This window comes from Tamandua tetradactyla, chromosome 3 (genome assembly GCF_023851605.1).
Source record: "Tamandua tetradactyla isolate mTamTet1 chromosome 3, mTamTet1.pri, whole genome shotgun sequence".
NCBI lineage: Eukaryota > Metazoa > Chordata > Mammalia > Pilosa > Myrmecophagidae > Tamandua > Tamandua tetradactyla.
Window position 1 is genome coordinate 130,877,077 of NC_135329.1, and position 19,635 is coordinate 130,896,711.

Here is a 19,635-nt window from a genome sequence, read left to right on the forward strand (position 1 = left end):
CGGGCCACTCATTCTAGCCTTAAGCATCAAAAGCAAAATAGACTCACTATTGTATTGGGGTTATTATTTTTTTTTAAATCTTTTCTGCAACTCTACTACTTAAAAACCACTGGAAACAAATATCACACACTAAAGTGCTTTTAAAAAAATGCCCAGATCAGGTGAAACCACGTGGTTGCCACATAGGACAAAGGACTTGAGCATGTAGTTTGATCGCAGGAGACTTGATTTTCAGCAGAAGGCAATCTCACCTCGGAGTATAATACCTTCTTCTTATTAGAAATGCAAGATAGGATCTCCTCCGGGATCCTTTTTAAGAACCTGATGCAAGTTCAAGGGCTGCACCAACCTTAGTATTGAGTGGCATTTAATCGAAGCCTTCTGTGAAATGATCTCAGAGTATCCTGAGCTGTAAAGTCACCAAGTGAGTTAAAAGGTCCTTTCAAAAGGAATGGGAGCTCAGACTGAGTCTAAGAGAATTTGAAGCCTCTGCATAGAAAGTACAGACTATTTCATGTAAACCCGTTTTCTATACATTCTCTAGAGCTCATGTTAAAGATTCTTTATTGGAGAAACTGCAGTTTAGAAGAACATTTCCTAGTGTCCCAGTTCATGGCATTTTTAATGCATTGTGTTTTTTTCTTAGTTGGAAAAAAAACATAGAATCTCTAATGTTTGCGTGTGCATTTTACAATTTACACAATGATTTACAAAAATTGTTTCATCAAATGAAACAGCTCTTTTTCTTAGCTAGCCCTTCCATCCAAAAACTTGAAATGTAAATCTAGCTACTTTCAGGGAGACTTTTTTTTGGGCCTGATTTATCAAGTTTTTTCCCTTTTCACCTCTAACTGACTGAGTTGTGTCTCTACTTGCATATTTTCTATGTACCTAATTTGCAAACAGCAAAGAATTTACAACCAGCAGTTCTCCTCCCACTGTCAAGATTTTTTCTGCCCTCTGTTAACTACTACATCAGGAAGTTTCAAGGGGAGCTAGACGATTTTTCTTTTAGATGCGTGGTCCTGTTTATTGGCACTCATAACTTGTTTTTCATCTCTGTAATTCTTTTTTCTTTCCTTGTCCTACCATAGCAATTCCCAATCCTCTGTGTTTATAATTTAAATTCCAAGCACTAACTGAGTCCACTTTGTCAAGTGCCCAGTCTATTTGGTATGTGTTAATGATTAACTAGCGGCCTTCCCATGTGTTAGACTCAAAGTTAATGTTAAAGTTTCATGACACATATCTCTGAAGGAATTCCCCAAATAATGTTTGCTTACCTCATATAATTGAACTTGTTCTTGGGTTACGGCAAAGATCAATAACACGTTATTTTGTACCAGTTTATCAATGAGTTGTCCAATTGTTGGATATTCCTAAAATTAATAGATAGATTTTAAATATCACTTTCACGAAAGAATTTAAAATAAAGAAAGGAATATTTATCTCAACGATATCTTACTGAGTTTGACATTTCAATGTTCATAGGCATTATTCTATCACTCTAAGCAAACAAAACACAATTCGCATAATTATTTACCTACCAACTGATTTAATAATTGTTTGTTAAATCCTCTAAGTACAATTTGGTTTTAGCTCCTAAGAGTCAGTAGTTCCATTCGATGTGGTATATGATACTCTGTCTGCTTCTAAGCTGATGGCTTGAAATGTATTAAAGACTTAAGGTGTGTCATATTTTCAAGTGTAGAGAAACATTTCTCTTTTTGAGGGCCACTTGCCTCAAAAAATGTTGCAGCTGGGGGAGGGGCAGTCAGACCATGCTGGATGTGAAGAGCTGACCCGGATGGCTCTGACACTGTTGCTGGAGAGGGATGAGGTGGATGGGGGTTGAGGCAGGGACGGCTGCTGAGAAAAGACACACTACAGTCCCTATACCCACCTGATCTGAGACCGACCTGGACCAGTGTATGCATTTGGCTTTCCTGCCTTTTTGATTTCATAGGATCCTGCAATATTTATAGGGCATAATTGAAAATAGATTGCCTTCAGGCGGTACAATGGTAGCTCAGCAGGCAGAATTCTCTCCTGTTGTGCAGGAGGCCCCGGTTCAATTCCCGGAGCCTGCCCATGCAAAAACAAAACAAAAGCAGAGTGACTTCTGTTCCATAGATACAGTCCTTTCCCAGTTAACATGAGTATTTAAAAAAAAAATAGATGATTGTAATTATCAAATTTGAAAGATGGTCTTTTCTCTCCATGGGTGGAAAACATGGGGTAACTTTATCTGTCATATAAATCTAAATATGGATAATGTACAAACAGGAAATTCAAATGAGAGAGTAGCCTGCCAACAATTAAATAAAGAATACATCAGTTATGACTGAAGGCAACTGGTAGGGGGGAACACTGATAAATAAACCCTCCTGTATGCTATTGTGGTGTGTTTACATATTCTTAACACTTTGGGAGTATTTTTGTCTAAAGCCTTTTTTAGGTACTAGTTACAAATCTAAGATTGGGGTAAGATACTCAGGTAAATTACCCAGCTGTAACTCTGGCTGTGAAATATATGCTTTCCATCATATTTGAGATTTTAATGATAGAAATTCCAGATGCATAAATCTTCCTGAGTCTGATATTTTCAGTCTCCCATGCTTTCCAACTTCCCAAACATAAAGTATCCTTCACCCTTAACCGTTACTTCATCCACCATTCTCCACGAGAACCTTGGTCCTTCCTTATCTCCATGTCTCCTCACATGTCTCATTGCTGCACTTGCGTGGCCAGGACCGTACCACACAGTCCTTCATAACAGATTAATTTGTTTCTGATCTATTGGCTTAATTTTCCCCAAAACTGTAAGTGCCTCAAGGCCCGGGACTGCTTCATATTATTTTGTAGCCGCAAGAGGCTGGCCCATTCTTGAGTACATAGGAAGTTTTCAAAGGACCCAGCGGACTCTGGCAGGTTGCTTCTGTGAGGCTGTAGCAATTTATTCCACAAGGATGGATTGAACATTTATTAAATGAGAAGGTCATAGTAAGCGATATGTCATTTCTGCTTCTATTATTCTGCTATTTTTGACATACCTGTTATTGGGCACTTGAACAATTATCAGAAAAAGTTGATGAACAAAGAATCCATTTCTCAGTTTCTTAATCATTGGCTAAACGATAAAATGTGGGGACCTTCATTGATTTTGTAATATGGAAAGGCAAGGGTATATGATTAAAGGATATATAAGTTTGGAGAATACTACTGATTAAATGTTAGTTGAAGTTTAGTTCAAAGAACGGTAGTGAGTAATTTATGAAATATTACATCTTTAGAGACTGGTTTTTCCAATTTGATATTAGAATCTGGGTGTCTCTCTCCCTCCCTCCTTCTCTTTTTTCTTTTAAGTATACTATGTACAATTGTACAGCACTGTCATTTTAAGTCACTTAAGTTCTCTGTACTATATTTATCCAAGTGTTAAATAGGAATAATATGACCTTCCCAGGTCATAATTAAATTCTATTTGATACATTAGTCAGCACTCGCTATGTTCGAAGCATTGTGCTGTCAGGAAACAGAGATAATAAGCCAGTCCTTTCCCTGAATAGTACACAGCAGAGGAAAGGAAATGGGCATAAGCGAACACATTTCCATACAGCAATGCCCAGCAAGAGACATGAAAGAGAAGGGAGAGCTGATTGCTTTGAGCCTACAGGAGGTCACAGAGGGCTCTCTGGGGGCAAGAATGATTGGGCTGGGTTTTGAAGGATGAGGAAGAGTGTTTCACAGCCTGGAGGGAAGGACATGCCGGCCAGAGGGAATTGCCTAGGCCTGGCATGGTCCCATCATGGTCGGCCAGGGGAAACACTCAGACACAGAGGGCTCTACTGATGACCAGATGAGATCATATATGTCGAAAGAGTGTTGAAAATTTTAGCTTGTTTTACAAAAGTCAAGCATGTTTTTTTCTTTGAATGTCACCAGAATTTTTTAAATGGCAGAAAATTAATCAAATGTCAGTAAACACTGAGCAAGTGGTCCCTGAATCATTGTTTCCCATGGAGCCCTATGGTCATGAAAGCATGGCATTATTCAGGGGGTATGACTCTGGGACAATCATTCAACAGCAACCCCTGCGTGATTACTATTTTCATCTGGGACCATGGCCGAAAACAGAAATGAGCTGCTTCTATGACTTTTCATGGGCCCCAGGATCTTTAAACAGTTGGCACGTTTCTGGGCTCATGTATCCCACAGCAGATCTAAAGTTCTTCCATAACCCCACCAGCCATGTATGCTCCTGTGGGAACCTCTAGTGGTAAGGAGGATTGAGGGGGGGACATTTGTGCATCTCAAATCAGAAAATATGTACTGCTTTCACTGAGGAAGAGTTATTCTGCTTTGTATTACAGCAATTGTTGCTTCATTCCCTTACTCAAAGCCCTGTACAGAATGCAGGTTACACACCAAGACAGTTGACATGGAATATTCATTCTTGCTGTCCAAGTGACAGAGCCCATCATTCGGGATGACGATGCCTGCCAGCTTGCTGTCCATTCCAAAATGAGAATCTGCATCGCTGACAAAGACCAGGAGGTGGAGGGAGTCATTTCGCCAGCCAATTTTTTCCTACAGTGAGAAAGAAATATTTGGGTTACATTAGAAAGAAGCAGCATTTATTGAGAATGCATCAATAATGCTTGGACATGGTCACAATATAAAAATATATAGTGCGAGTTTATCTATTTTTGCCTTTTCATCTATTGTGAGTTGATAATATTAATATATTAAAAACATGAAATTCTGTGACATTTACTTTTCCTGGATAACATTTTCAGATGATTTATGTTTCAGAAAAAAATAGTTCCACCACAGTCAGTATTCAGCTGATCTTTACTTTTACATAGTTAATTATTTTTACTATTCAGCTTTTGATTCACCAGAGAAATGAAGGGAAGAGTCTGTGGGGAGGTCAGAGATAATCCCAAATCTGAGCAGAAGTAAAATGAGTCAAAAGGCAATACAACATGGATTTAAAGTGAGCCTGTCTCATTAAAATGTCACCCAACATTTACCCTCAGATTCCTCTTTCTTCTGATATCACCCAAAAAAAATAACGCAAGGATAAAAATTGCTTATCAAAATATGGCCCCAAAGCACTGTTAATTAACATTGTTTCTTTGCAGAGCTCTCCCATTAATTAATATTAGTCCAGGAACTAGTTGGAAAAACTCATCTTGGTTGCATCATCCCATGCTTTCCTTTCCTTTATCCCATACTCCTTCTGCCCTAACACCTTCTAGAAGCTTCAGCCCTGTTTCCTGACATTATCCATGAAAGGCTATCATCAGAACAGGGGACATTATCCCATATCCAATTGTCAAGGAAGAGCAGTGTGTTCCAACGTTATTGTAGAGGCAGTGTGCTTCCGAGGCTTATTTTGTTGATTCGAAACAATAGATATCTAAGCATATGTAGATGTATATATTGATTTGTGACGTTTTTACATTTTTCACCAAAGTTCTGCCTGTGATTTTTTTTTACAACATGGTTAGTTATAAAAAACTAGTCAATCTGATCCCAATCTTTGAAAATTAATCATACATGACTGTTATTTCAACTTGTTTCCAACTACTACAAATTTCTCAGATCATTCAAATATTCATCATGAGAACAATCTTCATTTCAATAAGATTGAATTAAACATTTTACAGAAATATTTGTTTTTTGTGGTTTTTTTTTTTTGCCATTTACACATTAGCATCAGGCCATTTACTGCAAAACACTATACACTTTCCACTGCAAGCAGGTTATATATTGACAACAACTTTCTGCAGATAAGACATATAGCTATTTGGTGAATACAGTAAAGATAAAATAGCTGAAATTTGTTAATAACTGATAACTTTTATGTTAATAGAGTGAAACACTTCTCCCCCCTGCATACCTTACACACAGCAGCTTGCATAATTGCATCAAATCCTCCTTCGGGTGTGTCAATATTTGCAGAAATTTTCTGATTCTTCACAATTTCATTGAATCTTTCAGTATCCTTTGTCAACGGCAAAATGTGCTTGAATCCAAAGGTAGGTAAGCAGATGTATGGAATACTACTGCAAGAGTAAGATATAAAATATTCTTGAAGAAACATGAAACAACACATAATTAATGGGTTTGCTAGCTTAAAAACATTTCCTTAAATGAAGATAGACTTTTCTAAACTGCCTAAACCTGTAACTTAGCCATGATTCCCACTGTTAAGGTTGTTATCACCTCCCACCCCACCCCTTCCAAACCGAGCACATTAGCTAAGCTTGTTTAGGGTTTATGGTATATCATGCACTGATTCAAATTAACAATTAATCTGGTAATAAGACTCCTCACTCGTGTGTGTGTGTGTGTGTGTGTGTGTGGGCAGCCACTACCTTCTATTGCTTCCCAACCGAAATCCATCAGTAAGTCTACATGATTTCAGCAATTTCTTAGTGTTCTCATTTCTCAAGCTTCATCAAGTATGAGTTGCCCTGTAGCAAGACTGAGAGAGAAGCCTGTCTTCCTTTTCCTCTGTTCCATCCTATAGTTCCAACCTAGCCTGCTAAGATGCTCCAAATCAGAATTCTAGAGCCCAACTCTACTGTGGATTAAATAGATTGTTGTGGGCTAGCCTGGAAATAAAACCACGACTTATGAACATTTTACATATACAGAAAATGCCACATGAGGATGAGGTCTGTACCAAAAGTATTATTGTAGAATAGAAAAAGCTGATCATGAATTTAGTTACGCATAATTCTGAAAGTCAGTTACTAGCTGTAAATGAGACCTTGGGCAAGTGACTTAACACTTCTGAGCTTTGTAATCTTCATTTTTAAAACAGAGATGACAGTACAGAGCAAAGATTCTCAAAGTGTGGTCTCCAGACCAGCAGCATGAACATCACATGGTGTCCTAATTTTCCAAAGCTGTTATGACAAATACTGCATGATGGTTGGCTTACACAATGGGAATTTATTCGGAGGTTAGAAGGCTTACTTCTTTCTGGGGTCTGTAGTGGTCTAGCTGGCCAACAATCCTTGGGTTCCTTGGCTTTTCCATCACAAGGTATGTCTTCTCCTTTCTCTTCCAGCTCTGTTGACTTCTGGCTTCTTGCTCACAGCTCTTTCCCTAATTTTCCCTCACCATATCCAAATTTCTTTTACTTATGAAGAACTCCAGTAATCCAGATCAAGACCCAACCTCATTTAGTTGGGCCATACCTCAACTAAAAATAACATCTTCAAGAGATCCTATTTACAATGGGTTCATACCTACAGGAATGCAAATTAAGACCAAGAACATATCTAAATTTGGGATACATAATTCAAGCCATCACACATGGGAACTCATTAACAATGCAAAAATCAGACCCTAAGTCAGACCTATTACATGAGAAATGCTGGGGATGGGGCCCAGTGCTGCAATAGGCCCTTCCAAGTGATTCTGATGCACACTAAAGTTTGAAAACCATTGGTATAGATACACAAAGAGACAAAAAGGAGTAGGCTCCAGTGGGATTGAGGGGTGCTGCCTGGGAGGGCGGGATGACTCTCTTCTAAGAGCACACGTAGGCCTGGGTCTCAGCTTTGCAGATTCCATGGCCTGTCTTGTTAGCACAAGAAGAACAGTGTATCTTTCTGGGTCAGGTTTACGTACACCAAGTCCTGAGGGATATACACACACTCAGAATGATTATAGATTCATTTATATTGAAAAATGAAGATCTCACCAGGACCAGAATACTGGTTTCTACAAGAGAAGTCCATTTTCTTCACATCAGTAGTCTTATAAGAAAGGCCAGTGTGCCGGTTTGAAAGGATGCATGTACCCTAGAGAAGCCATGTTTTCATCTAAATCCCATTTCGCAAAGGCAGAATAATGCCTATTCAATACTGTATGTTTGAAACTATAATTAGATCATCTCCCTGGAGACGTGATTTAATCAGTGGTTGTTAAACTGGATTAGGTGACAACATGTCTCCACCCATTTGGGTGGTCTTGATAAGTTTCTGGAGTCCTACAAAAGAGGAAACATTTTGGAGAATGAGAAATTCGGAGAGAGCAGAGCAGAATGACATAATGACGAGAAGCAGAGTCCACCAGCCAGCGACCTTTGGAGATGAAGAAGGAACATGCTTCCCAGGGAGCTTCATGAAACAGGAAGCCAGGAGAGAAAGCTAGCACTTGACGTGGTGTTCTCCATGTGCCCTTCCAAAAGAGAAGGGAACCCTGACTGTGTTCACCATGTGCCTTTCCAGATGAGAGAGAAACTCTGTGTTTGCCATGTGCCCTTCCACTTTAGAAAGAAGCCCAGAACTTTATTGGCCTTCTAGAACCAAGGTATCTTTCCCTGGATGCCTTTGATTGGACATTTCTACAGACTTATTTAATTGGGACATTTTCTCGGCCTTAGAACTATAAACTAGCACTTATTAAATTCCCCTTTTTAAAAGCTATTCCATTTCTGGTATATTGCATTCCAGCAGCTAGCAAACTAGAACAGCCAGTCATAATCTGATGCATTCTCAGTCTGAAGAGCACAGCCCAAGATGTTCCAAGAATGGAAGCTCTAGGCCACCCCTGGTCCCCAGCCCCTCCCCATCTCTAGTGTGTGTTACATATTTCACCAAGGTTTCCTCCACTAACAATAGTTTGGGGACCCCTGGCTGGAAACACTTAAGTGACTTGGCTAAGACTTTTGGGTGGATATGTCCCACATCTATTTCCGTGACTTCTCATTTCTGCATTCCCCTAACCCACCAGACCTGGTCATTCTTTCAGCTGTGTTAAGACTCTCCATCTGCAGGGCCCAGGAGTCTGTTACTTCCAGGTAATTTTACATATTTCACTATGTAAAATATGTAAAATTTCACTGATTCACTATGTTTAACTTTTTAACTCTCAGAAGACAATCTTACACTCTTATTTTAAGTATCTTGCATCAAGTTTCATTGAAATTCTGGAGTGCTGATCACAGATAGTATCTACCTAGCAGGTTGTAGTGAGAACAGAATGAAATAATGTATGCAAACCACTTAGCACAATGAGATTTTCACAAGTGCTTAAAAATGTTACTGTCATTTCTTACGTTAGTAACTCCATAGAGAATCTAACGCAGACCTGAAAACAGACAATGGCTTTGGCTAATGATATCTCTGGAATCATACCTTTTTTTTACTAATTAAAATAAGAATGCATGCTCATTGAAGAAAATTTTGGTTTTACATAAAAGTGTAAGGAAGAAAATAAAAGCAAATTTTAATGGCTCTAAAATGTATCATAGTTTATCTGTTCATTCTTTTATGGCTGGAAATGCATTTCTAACATCTTTTTGTAATTCAGTAATGTAGTGATTCACCTACATATGTCTTATAAATTCTTCTCTATCTTTCCTTAGGATTAATTACTTGATGGGGAATTGCTGGGTTACCTTATTTTTGGGGGGTGCATGGTCTGAGAATCAAACCCAGGTCTCCTGCATGGAAGGTGAGCATTCTACTACCCATGCACCCTGGGTTAACTTTTGATGCATATTAGCAAATCCCTTCCCAAAAAGTTTATACCCATTGCCATTTCTATTATTAGTTTAAGAGGCTGCATTATTTAAAAAAATTGTATTAGTTCATTAATTTAAAATGTCATTTTAATTTTATTTTTAATTTACATTTTATTACTACTACTAACAGGCACTTTCCATATGTTTATTGAAATTTTCTTCTTTTGTCAATTGTCAGCTTATATCCTTTGTTGATTTTCTTATTGGGGTATTATAAAATTTTCTTAAAAATGACAATAATGTAGCATTCATTCTAATTGCTCATATTTGTTACTTTTTTAGCAATAGCAGTCGAAGAGTATAGGTCCTTGTCACCAAATTACTTGATTTTCTATTCCCTTGACAATAATAGGTTTGCATTTAAAATACAGGATAAATCATGAAGTATAACATCAAGAAGGATTACTTACATTTTTGCTAACATTTATATAACTATTCATAAAATAAGACCACAACAATGTATACCAAAATGTGAGCATCAGTTTTTCTGAGTCAGGTTAAAAATTATTTCCATTTTCTTCTTTTTTTTTTTTGTGATCTGTATTTTCATATGGACTTGTATTACCTTTGCAATAAGAATCAATGTACTAAACAGGTTTTATGATGGTTACTTGAGTTTTTTCATTTGCCTCTGGATAAGCTAACTAAGATATCCATTTTAGGTGGTAAAGATTTCCATATGTTGTTAAAATAGTTGTAACTTCATATTTTCCTGCAATAAGGAAAATATTTAGTAACATAGGTCATTATAATAGCATTAGAAAGAAAGAAGAAGAAATAAAGAAACAGCGCAGTATATATGGAATGCTGTCTTTAAAAAAGTCCTTAAAATGTTTAACAGAGGTAGAAAATGTAAACTTCGTGCTAATAAATATTTTTAAAAGTACACTGCAACTCACCTGCATATATCAAAGTGGAGAGAACATGTTTTTCATTGCTGTATCTTAAACAAATAGTATAAGGTAAACTTCTTTTAAAAATGTAAAGAACCTTGACATCATTACATGGTGAAATAAATTTTCAGTGACTCTCAATCTGAGGAAGATAAAGGGAAAGCCACTCCAAAAAGCATTAGTGATTAGATTAAATACTTGCTTTTTAAAGTGTGGCACACAGATCCATGGGGGGTGCCTGAGACCTTATTTTAAGGTCAAACTACCTTCACAGTAAAATTAAGATGATATTTGCCCTTTTCCCTGTGTTGATATTTTCACAGAAGGTGCAAAGGAAGGGTGAGTAAAACTGCAGATAATTTAGCATGTGTCAAGACAGTGGCACCAAGCTGGACTAGTTAGTCCTTGTATTCTTCACCATCAAGCATTCACAGTAATAAAAAGATTGTTCTTGGTGAAGCAATAAAAGCCATTAATTTTATTAAGTCTGAATCTTTGATCACGTATTTATTTTATAATTCTCTATGTGACAATGTGGGAAATATGCATAAAGCTTTTCTGTTGCATACCACAGTACCAGGAAAAGCATCTGTGCAAGTGAATTCAACTGTCCACCCACACTTTTTTTTTTTAACAGAATACCATTTTTACTTGAAAGAATGATTGACAGCCAAACTATTATTCCAACTTGAGTATCTGGTGGACAATTTCTTAAAAACGAACAAAGAGAGCCTTGTCACTTCAAGGAAAATGACTTTCAGTATTTGTTGTCAATGATAAAATTTGAGGTCACAAGAGAAAATTAGAATTGTGGAAAACTTTTATATGCCACCCATGAGATTAACAGCTTCCCAATACTTAAAGAATTTTCTTATGAGATTGATAGTGATATTAACAAACGTGATGTGTAATACTATATCAGGAAAATTGGGAGATCTGTATAACTCAGTGAACCAATATTTTCCAAATGACCAATGCGTTATATAACAAAATCAAGCATGGGTAAAAGAGTCATTAAAGGTGCAAGACAGCCCAATGGATTTTAATGTATCAGAATATGAAAAGTTCATTAATATGATTTCATATTCCATATTGTAACTAACCTTCATCACTTGTCTAGTCTTGGTAGAATATGATAAAAGAATGCCCATAGGCATCCCAAAAAACCTACTGAATTCTCCTCCCTTTTCCAATTTCATATCTATGCAAGGTTTGATTTTCTTCATGGCATTCAGCCAAAACAACATATTGCAACAGGGTAAATGCAGAAACAGAAAGATGCTTTCTTCTATTAGCAGACATTTTAGAGATTTGTAAAAATGCAAAACAGTGAAGTACTTCTTGCTAGTTTTTTTTTTGGTTTTGGAAAATACAGTTAATTTTCATAAAACATGCTATTATAGTAATATATAATGGATTTTTTATTGCAATTGTTAAATGAATCAATAAAAGTTATTTTAAACTTTACTCAGTTTTATTTTCTAAATGGTTAATATTGACAGATACAATATACATAAACTAAAGCTCTTTGGAGTCTTATTTATTTTTAAGATTAAGAGTTCCTAAGACCAAGGATTTCAAGGATCACTAGACTAAAATAGTGAGAGAACTTAATCAGTGTTCCTGAGAAGAAGAAAATTACTTTGAATACCTGTTGTGCTCTGAGCTTGTTTAAGTCTCATGACTACCCTATGAGCTGAGTCTTATCTCTATTGATAGCTTAGAGAGAGAATAAGTCATTGGTCCAGGGTTATGACTTAAATCCAGGTCTGAAAAATCCCACACTCTTTCCTTTACTCTAATTGCCTCCCAATTATAACCATAAGGTGTGGATTGATCACAGGACTGATTTTTTGCATTTGCTGTTTGAGCCCTTGCTGTGTATATGTGTGGACAGCGAGAGAAAGTAAGAGAATTAAGGATGTGATGGGAAAGGGAAAAATATAATATTGCAGTAACAAAAGAACTTGTTAATTATAACTTTAACTAATAGTACATTTTGCCAAGAAGAATAAAACATCTTTTGTAATATCTTCAGAAAATAGACAAAACTCAACTGTTTCAAGGCTGCAGCTTACACTGCTCTGGCTTCCCCGTGACCATACTCTGCTGTCGCTGGTAATAGCTACTATTCATTTATTTTAAAATATTGGGGTGGGGGGGTGGTTTGTTTGCTAGGAAACAAACCCAGCCACTATTTATTGAGAGCTTAACATGATCAGGCCAGTGTCGAGTGTGTCCATTCATTCTTATTCAATCTGTACAAACACTCTGTGTGATCAGTACCTTTATTCCAAACTCACAGACGAAGAAACTAAAGCTCTGAGAAGTGACATTATTCACTTACGGCTACATTACAGGTGAAGGGATCAGGCCCTAAATCCAGGGCTGACTCCAAAGTCTGTGTACCCCTAACCACTGTGCCACACTCCTACAGAATTTTCACTCCTTGGGGACTGGACGCAGGTCTTTTTTCTTCCGGATATCCCCATGATGCTTGATAAATTTTTATGAATGAGTGAATAAATAAATGTATCATGAAACACAGCAAGATCTAAATAAAGAGCCAAACTGCTTTCTTTTTTGAGAAGTCTGATTAAAGGCATGACCTGTGGCCAATTGTTAATTCAAGACACTAGACTGTCAGCTTGGCTGAACCATCCAAGCTTGTTAATTTTATTTTTTTTCCCGGTAATATTCCATTCCCATTATTTCTCATGGTCATTATTGTTCTTTATGTTGCTACACCTCATCTGGCCTGTGACAGGAAGGATGAGTTTATACACCCCCTAGAGGTAGGGTTGCTCTTCGAAATCCTAGATGGAGTAGTCATAGCAGACTCTCTGTTGAAGCTCTTGCAAGAGAAAGACTAAAAACAAATTTTAGACAGGTGCAATACTCTCTTTTTTAAAAAAATTGGCCAGAAGCAGAAGAAATGCTCCTAATTAAACAGTTAGAAGATTGTTAGCACCAAGTTTATTTCCCCTTCTAGGTGAGTCAAACAATTGATAACACTATTCATAACTTTATGAATTATGATTATATAATTATAGAATTATATAGCACCTTTGAGGGTACAAACTATTATATCTGGTTCCAAAAATCTGTTTATTCAGTATTTCAGAAACTGCTAGAAGCCACCCAATATACATTCTTTCCTTCTTCCCTAGTAAAAGAATTAGGTTTTTATTGGAAGCAGAAATGTGTTTCCCTTGCAGCTAACTGTGGCCATGCAACTAAGTCCTGGTCAATTTGAGATGAATGTATTGGGTGTTGGTTAAAATTTCTGTCAAAACTCCTTAAATTGGGGCAATAAAATTCAATACCCATTTACATTTAAAATGAAATTCTACCAAACTAGGAATAGAAGGGAATTTCCTCAATCTGATAAAGGGAATCCAAAATACCTTTTGCTATCATCATCCTAACGGTGAGATGTTGAAGCCTCCCCTTACAATCACAAGCAAGACAGTGTCGTCCTCTCTCACCAGTTCTATTTAAAATTGTACTGGAGTCCTATCCAGTACAGTAAAGCGAGCGAAAGGAAAAAGAGGCATAGATATCGGAGAGGAGGAAATTGTATATTCACAGATGACATGATTAAGTACATAGAAAATCCTAAGAAATCTACAAACAAACTAGAACCAATACGAAAATTTAGTAATGTTGGAGGATACAAAATCAATAGGCAAAATCAATTGTATTTCTATATGTTCTCAACAAAAAATTGGAAAGTGAAATTTAAAAAATAGCCGTTTATAATAGCATAAAAAAACATAAAATCCCTAGGAATAAATCAAAGATGTGCAGGTTCTGTACCTTGAAAATGACAGTGTTACTGAGAGAAAGTAAATAAGATCTAAATAAGTGGAGATATATACCACTTCTAATAATTAGAAGATACAATATTTTGAAGTGTACATTTGCCCAAAATTGACCTGTAGCTTCCATGCAATTCCAATAAAATGTCAGCATTTTTTTAAAGAAATTGACAAGCTTATTCTAAAGTTGACAAGCTGATTCTAAGATTGACAAGCTGATTCTTTGTATTTATGTAAAGGCAAAGGATCTAGGATAACCAAAAGGAAAGAACATTATTGGAGGATGTCAAGGCTTTTTATAAAGCTAAAGTAATCAAGAAAGTGAGGCAGTGGGGTTACATGGGCATATTCAGTAGAACAGAATAGACTTAGAATTAGAATAGACTACATATCTGGGGGTGGTTGGTTTTTTTTTTTTTTTTACATGGGCAGGCACTGGGAATCGAACCCAGGTCCTCGGGCATGGCAGGCAAGCATTCTTACCTGCTCAGCCACCGTGGCCCGCCCAGATGGTTGGTTTTTAATGAGGGCATCAGGACGATTCAATGGGGAAAGATAAGTCTTTCTTTTTTTTTTTTTTTAACCAATGAAAATATTTAATTTGGGGATTTACAAAGATGAATGTGTTTTAGAAAGATAATGCAGGTGGCAATATGGAGAACTGATCAATTTGCAACAATTTCCTTGAATATTCATCTAGTATCCATCTAGTTTCTTCTTACTTTTCATCTGATAAATGTATTAGTCCATTTATTTATTTAACAGCTATTTCCTCCCAGCCATCCTATTGAGAGTTATCATGACCCAAATCTATATTATTACCATTGATCAGCTAATGGTTAATTCCTTTCAACTTCAAGAAGCCTCGACATTCTTAGATATCCTTTGTACTAAATCTACAAATGTGCCTTTCAGTAGCATTTATATCTCATGCACATCAAGTTTGCCTTTTGACCTTTATAATTATACAATCTCAAGTTGTATATTATTTTTTTTTATTAATTAAAAAAATTATCTAACACAACATTTAGAAATCATTCCATTCTACATATGCAATCAGTAATTCTTAATATCATCACATAGATGTATGATCATCATTTCTTAGTACATATGCATCGATTTAGAAAAAGAAATAGCAAGACAACAGAAAAAGAAATAAAATGATAATATAGAGAAAAAATAAAAATAAAAATAAAAAATACAAAAATATATAAGAAAAAAAAAACTATAGCTCAGCTGCAGCTTCATTCAATGTTTTAACTTAATTACATTACAATTAGGTAGTATTGTGCTGTTCATTTTTTTTTTTTTAGAAATCATACCATTCTACATATGCAATCAGTAATTCTTAACATCATCACATAGATGCATGATCATCGTTTCTTAGTACATTTACATCGGTTTAGAAGAACTAGCAATATAACCGAAAAAGATATAGAATGTTATTATAGAGAAAAAAAATAAAAGTAATAATAGTAAGAACAAAACAAAACAAAAACCTATAGCTTGGATGCAGCTTCATTCAGTGTTTTAACATGATTACTTTACAATTAGGTATTATTGTGCTGTCCATTTTTGAGTTTTTGTATCTAGTCCTATTGCACAGTCTGTATCCCATCAGCTCCAATTACCCATTATCTTACCCTGTTTCTAACTCCTGCTGAACTCTGTTACCAATGACATATTCCAAGTTTATTCTCGAGTGTCGATTCACATCATTGGGACCATACAGTATTTGTCTTTTAGTTTTTGGCTAGACTCACTCAGCATAATGTTCTCTAGGTCCATCCATGTTATTACATGCTTCATAAGTTTATCCTGCCTTAAAGCTGCATAACATTCCATCGTATGTATATACCACAGTTTGTTTAGCCACTCGTCTGTTGATGGACATTTTGGCTGTTTCCATCTCTTTGCAATTGTAAATAACGCTGCTATAAACATTGGTGTGCAAATGTCCGTTTGAGTTATTGCCCTTAATTCCTTTGAGTAGATTCCCAGCAATGGTATTGCTGGGTTGTATGGCAATTCTATATTCAGCTTTTTGAGGAACCGCCAAACTGCCTTCCACAGTGGTTGCACCATTTGACATTCCCACCAACAGTGGATAAGTGTGCCTCTTTCACTGCATCCTCTCCAGCACTTGTCATTTTCTGTTTTGTTGATAATGGCCATTCTGGTGGGTGTGAGATGATATCTCATTGTGGTTTTGATTTGCATTTCTCTAATGGCCAGGGACATTGAGCATCTCTTCATGTGCCTTTTGGCCATTTGCATTTCCTCCTCTGAGAGGTGTCTATTCAAGTCTTTTTCCCATTTTGTAATTGGGTTGGCTGTCTTTTTGTTGTTGAGTTGAACAATCTCATTATAAATTCTGGATACTAGACCTTTATCTGATATGTCGTTTCCAAATATTGATTCCCATTGTGTAGGCTGTCTTTCTACTTTCTTGATGAAGTTCTTTGATGCACAAAAGTGTTTAATTTTGAGGAGCTCCCATTTATTTATTTCCTTCTTCAGTGCTCTTGCTTTAGGTTTAAGGTCCATAAAACTGCCTCCAATTGTAAGATTCATAAGATATCTCCCTACATTTTCCTCTAACTGTTTTATGGTCTTAGACCTAATGTTTAGATCTTTGATCCATTTTGAGTTAACTTTTGTATAGGGTGTGAGAGATGGGTCTTCTTTCATTCTTTTGCATATGGATATCCAGTTCTCTAGGCACCATTTATTGAAGAGACTGCTCTGTCCCAGGTGAGTTGGCTTGACTGCCTTATCAAAGATCAAATGTCCATAGATGAGAGGGTCTATATCTGAGCACTCTATTCGATTCCATTGGTCGATGTATCTATCTTTATGCCAATACCATGCTGTTTTGACCACTGTGGCTTCATAATATGCCTTAAAGTCAGGCAGCACGAGACCTCCAGCTTCGTTTTTTTTCCTCAAGATGTTTTTAGCAATTCGGGGCACCCTGCCCTTCCAGATAAATTTGCTTATTGGTTTTTCTATTTCTGAAAAATAAGTTGTTGGGATTTTGATTGGTATTGCATTGAATCTGTAAATCAATTTAGGTAGGATTGACATCTTAACTATATTTAGTCTTCCAATCCATGAACACGGTATGCCCTTCCATCTATTTAGGTCTTCTGTGATTTCTTTTAGCAGTTTTTTGTAGTTTTCTTTATATAGGTTTTTTGTCTCTTTAGTTAAATTTATTCCTAGGTATTTTATTCTTTTAGTTGCAATTGTAAATGGGATTCATTTCTTGATTTCCCCCTCCGCTTGTTCATTGCTAGTGTATAGAAATGCTACAGATTTTTGAATGTTGATCTTGTAACCTGCTACTTTGCTGTACTCATTTATTAGCTCTAGTAGTTTTGTTGTGGATTTTTCCGGGTTTTTGACGTATAGTATTATATTGTCTGCAAACAGTGAGAGTTTTACTTCTTCCTTTCCAATTTTGATACCTTGTATTTCTTTTTCTTGTCTAATTGCTCTGGCTAGAACCTCCAACACAATGTTGAATAATAGTGGTGATAGTGGACATCCTTGTCTTGTTCCTGATCTTAGGGGGAAAGTTTTCAATTTTTCCCCATTGAGGATGATATTAGCTGTGGGTTTTTCATATATTCCCTCTATCATTTTAAGGAAGTTCCCTTGTATTCCTATCCTTTGAAGTGTTTTCAGCAGGAAAGGATGTTGAATCTTGTCAAATGCCTTCTCTGCATCAATTGAGATGATCATGTGATTTTTCTGCTTTGATTTGTTGATATGGTGTATTACATTAATTGATTTTCTTATGTTGAACCATCCTTGCATACCTGGGATGAATCCTACTTGGTCATGATGTATAATTCTTTTAATGTGTTGTTGGATACGATTTGCTAGAATTTTATTGAGGATTTTTGCATCTATATTCATTAGAGATATTGGCCTGTAGTTTTCTTTTTTTGTAATATCTTTGCCTGGTTTTGGTATGAGGGTGATGTTGGCTTCATAGAATGAATTAGGTAGTTTTCCCTCTGCTTCGATTTTTTTGAAGAGTTTGAGGAGAGTTGGTAGTAATTCTTTCTGGAATGTTTGATAGAATTCAGATGTGAAGCCGTCTGGTCCTGGACTTTTCTTTTTAGGAAGCTTTTGAATGACTGATTCAATTGCTTTACTTGTGATTGGTTTGTTGAGGTCATCTATGTCTTCTTGTGTCAAAGTTGGTTGTTCATGTCTTTCCAGGAACCCATCCATTTCCTCTAAATTGTTGTATTTATTAGCGTAAAGTTGTTCATAGTATCCTGTTATTACCTCCTTTATTTCTGTGAGGTCAGTAGTTATGTCTCCTCTTCCATTTCTGATCTTATTTATTTGCATCCTCTCTCTTCTTCTTTTTGTCAATCTTGCTAAGGGCCCATCAATCTTATTGATTTTCTCATAGAACCAACTTCTGGCCTTATTGATTTTCTCTATTGTTTTCAATTTCATTTATTTCTGCTCTAATCTTTGTTATTTCTTTCCTTTTGCTTGCTTTGGGATTAGTTTGCTGTTCTTTCTCCAGTTCTTCCAAATGGATAGTTAATTCCTGAATTTTTGCCTTTTCTTCTTTTCTGATATAGGCATTTAGGGCAATAAATTTCCCTCTTAGCACTGCCTTTGCTGCGTCCCATAAGTTTTGATATGTTGTGTTTTCATTTTCATTTGCCTCGAGGTATTGGCTAATTTCTCTAGCAATTTCTTCTTTGACCCACTCGTTGTTTAGGAGTGTGTTGTTGAGCCTCCACGTATTTGTGAATTTTCTGGCACTCCGCCTATTATTGATTTCCAACTTCATTCCTTTATGATCCGAGAAAGTGTTGTGTATGATTTCAATCTTTTTAAATTTGTTAAGACTTGCTTTGTGACCCAGCATATGGTCTATCTTTGAGAATGATCCATGAGCACTTGAGAAAAAGGTGTATCCTGCTGTTGTGGGATGTAATGTCCTATAAATGTCTGTTAAGTCTAGCTCATTTATAGTAATATTCAGATTCTCTATTTCTTTATTGATCCTCTGTCTAGATGTTCTGTCCATTGATGAGAGTGGTGAATTGAAGTCTCCAACTATTATGATATATGAGCCTATTTCCCTTTTCAGTGTTTGCAGTGTATTCCTCACGTATTTTGGGGCATTCTGGTTCGGTGCGTAAATATTTATGATTGTTATGTCTTCTTGTTTAATTGTTCCTTTTATTAGTAGATAGTGTCCTTCTTTGTCTCTTTTAACTGCTTTACATTTGAAGTCTAATTTGTTAGATATTAGTGTAGCCACTCCTGCTCTTTTCTGGTTGTTATTTGCATGAAATATCTTTTCCCAACCTTTCACTTTCAACCTATG

General features: G+C 36.3%; 1 protein-coding gene across 6 annotated transcripts in view; it reads right to left on the reverse strand.

The window, feature by feature from the left end:
* ITGB6 (integrin subunit beta 6) overlaps window positions 1-19,635 on the reverse strand; it is a 144,099-nt gene that overhangs the window by 48,608 nt on the left and 75,856 nt on the right. For all 6 annotated transcript variants that reach the window (XM_077153982.1, XM_077153978.1, XM_077153981.1 and 3 more), the window contains 3 exons: window positions 5,909-6,074; window positions 4,429-4,590; window positions 1,284-1,379 (listed from right to left, as the gene is read on the reverse strand). In XM_077153982.1, the coding sequence (XP_077010097.1) occupies window positions 1,284-1,379; window positions 4,429-4,590; window positions 5,909-6,074 (424 nt within the window). The remainder of the gene's footprint in view (window positions 1-1,283; window positions 1,380-4,428; window positions 4,591-5,908; window positions 6,075-19,635) is intronic.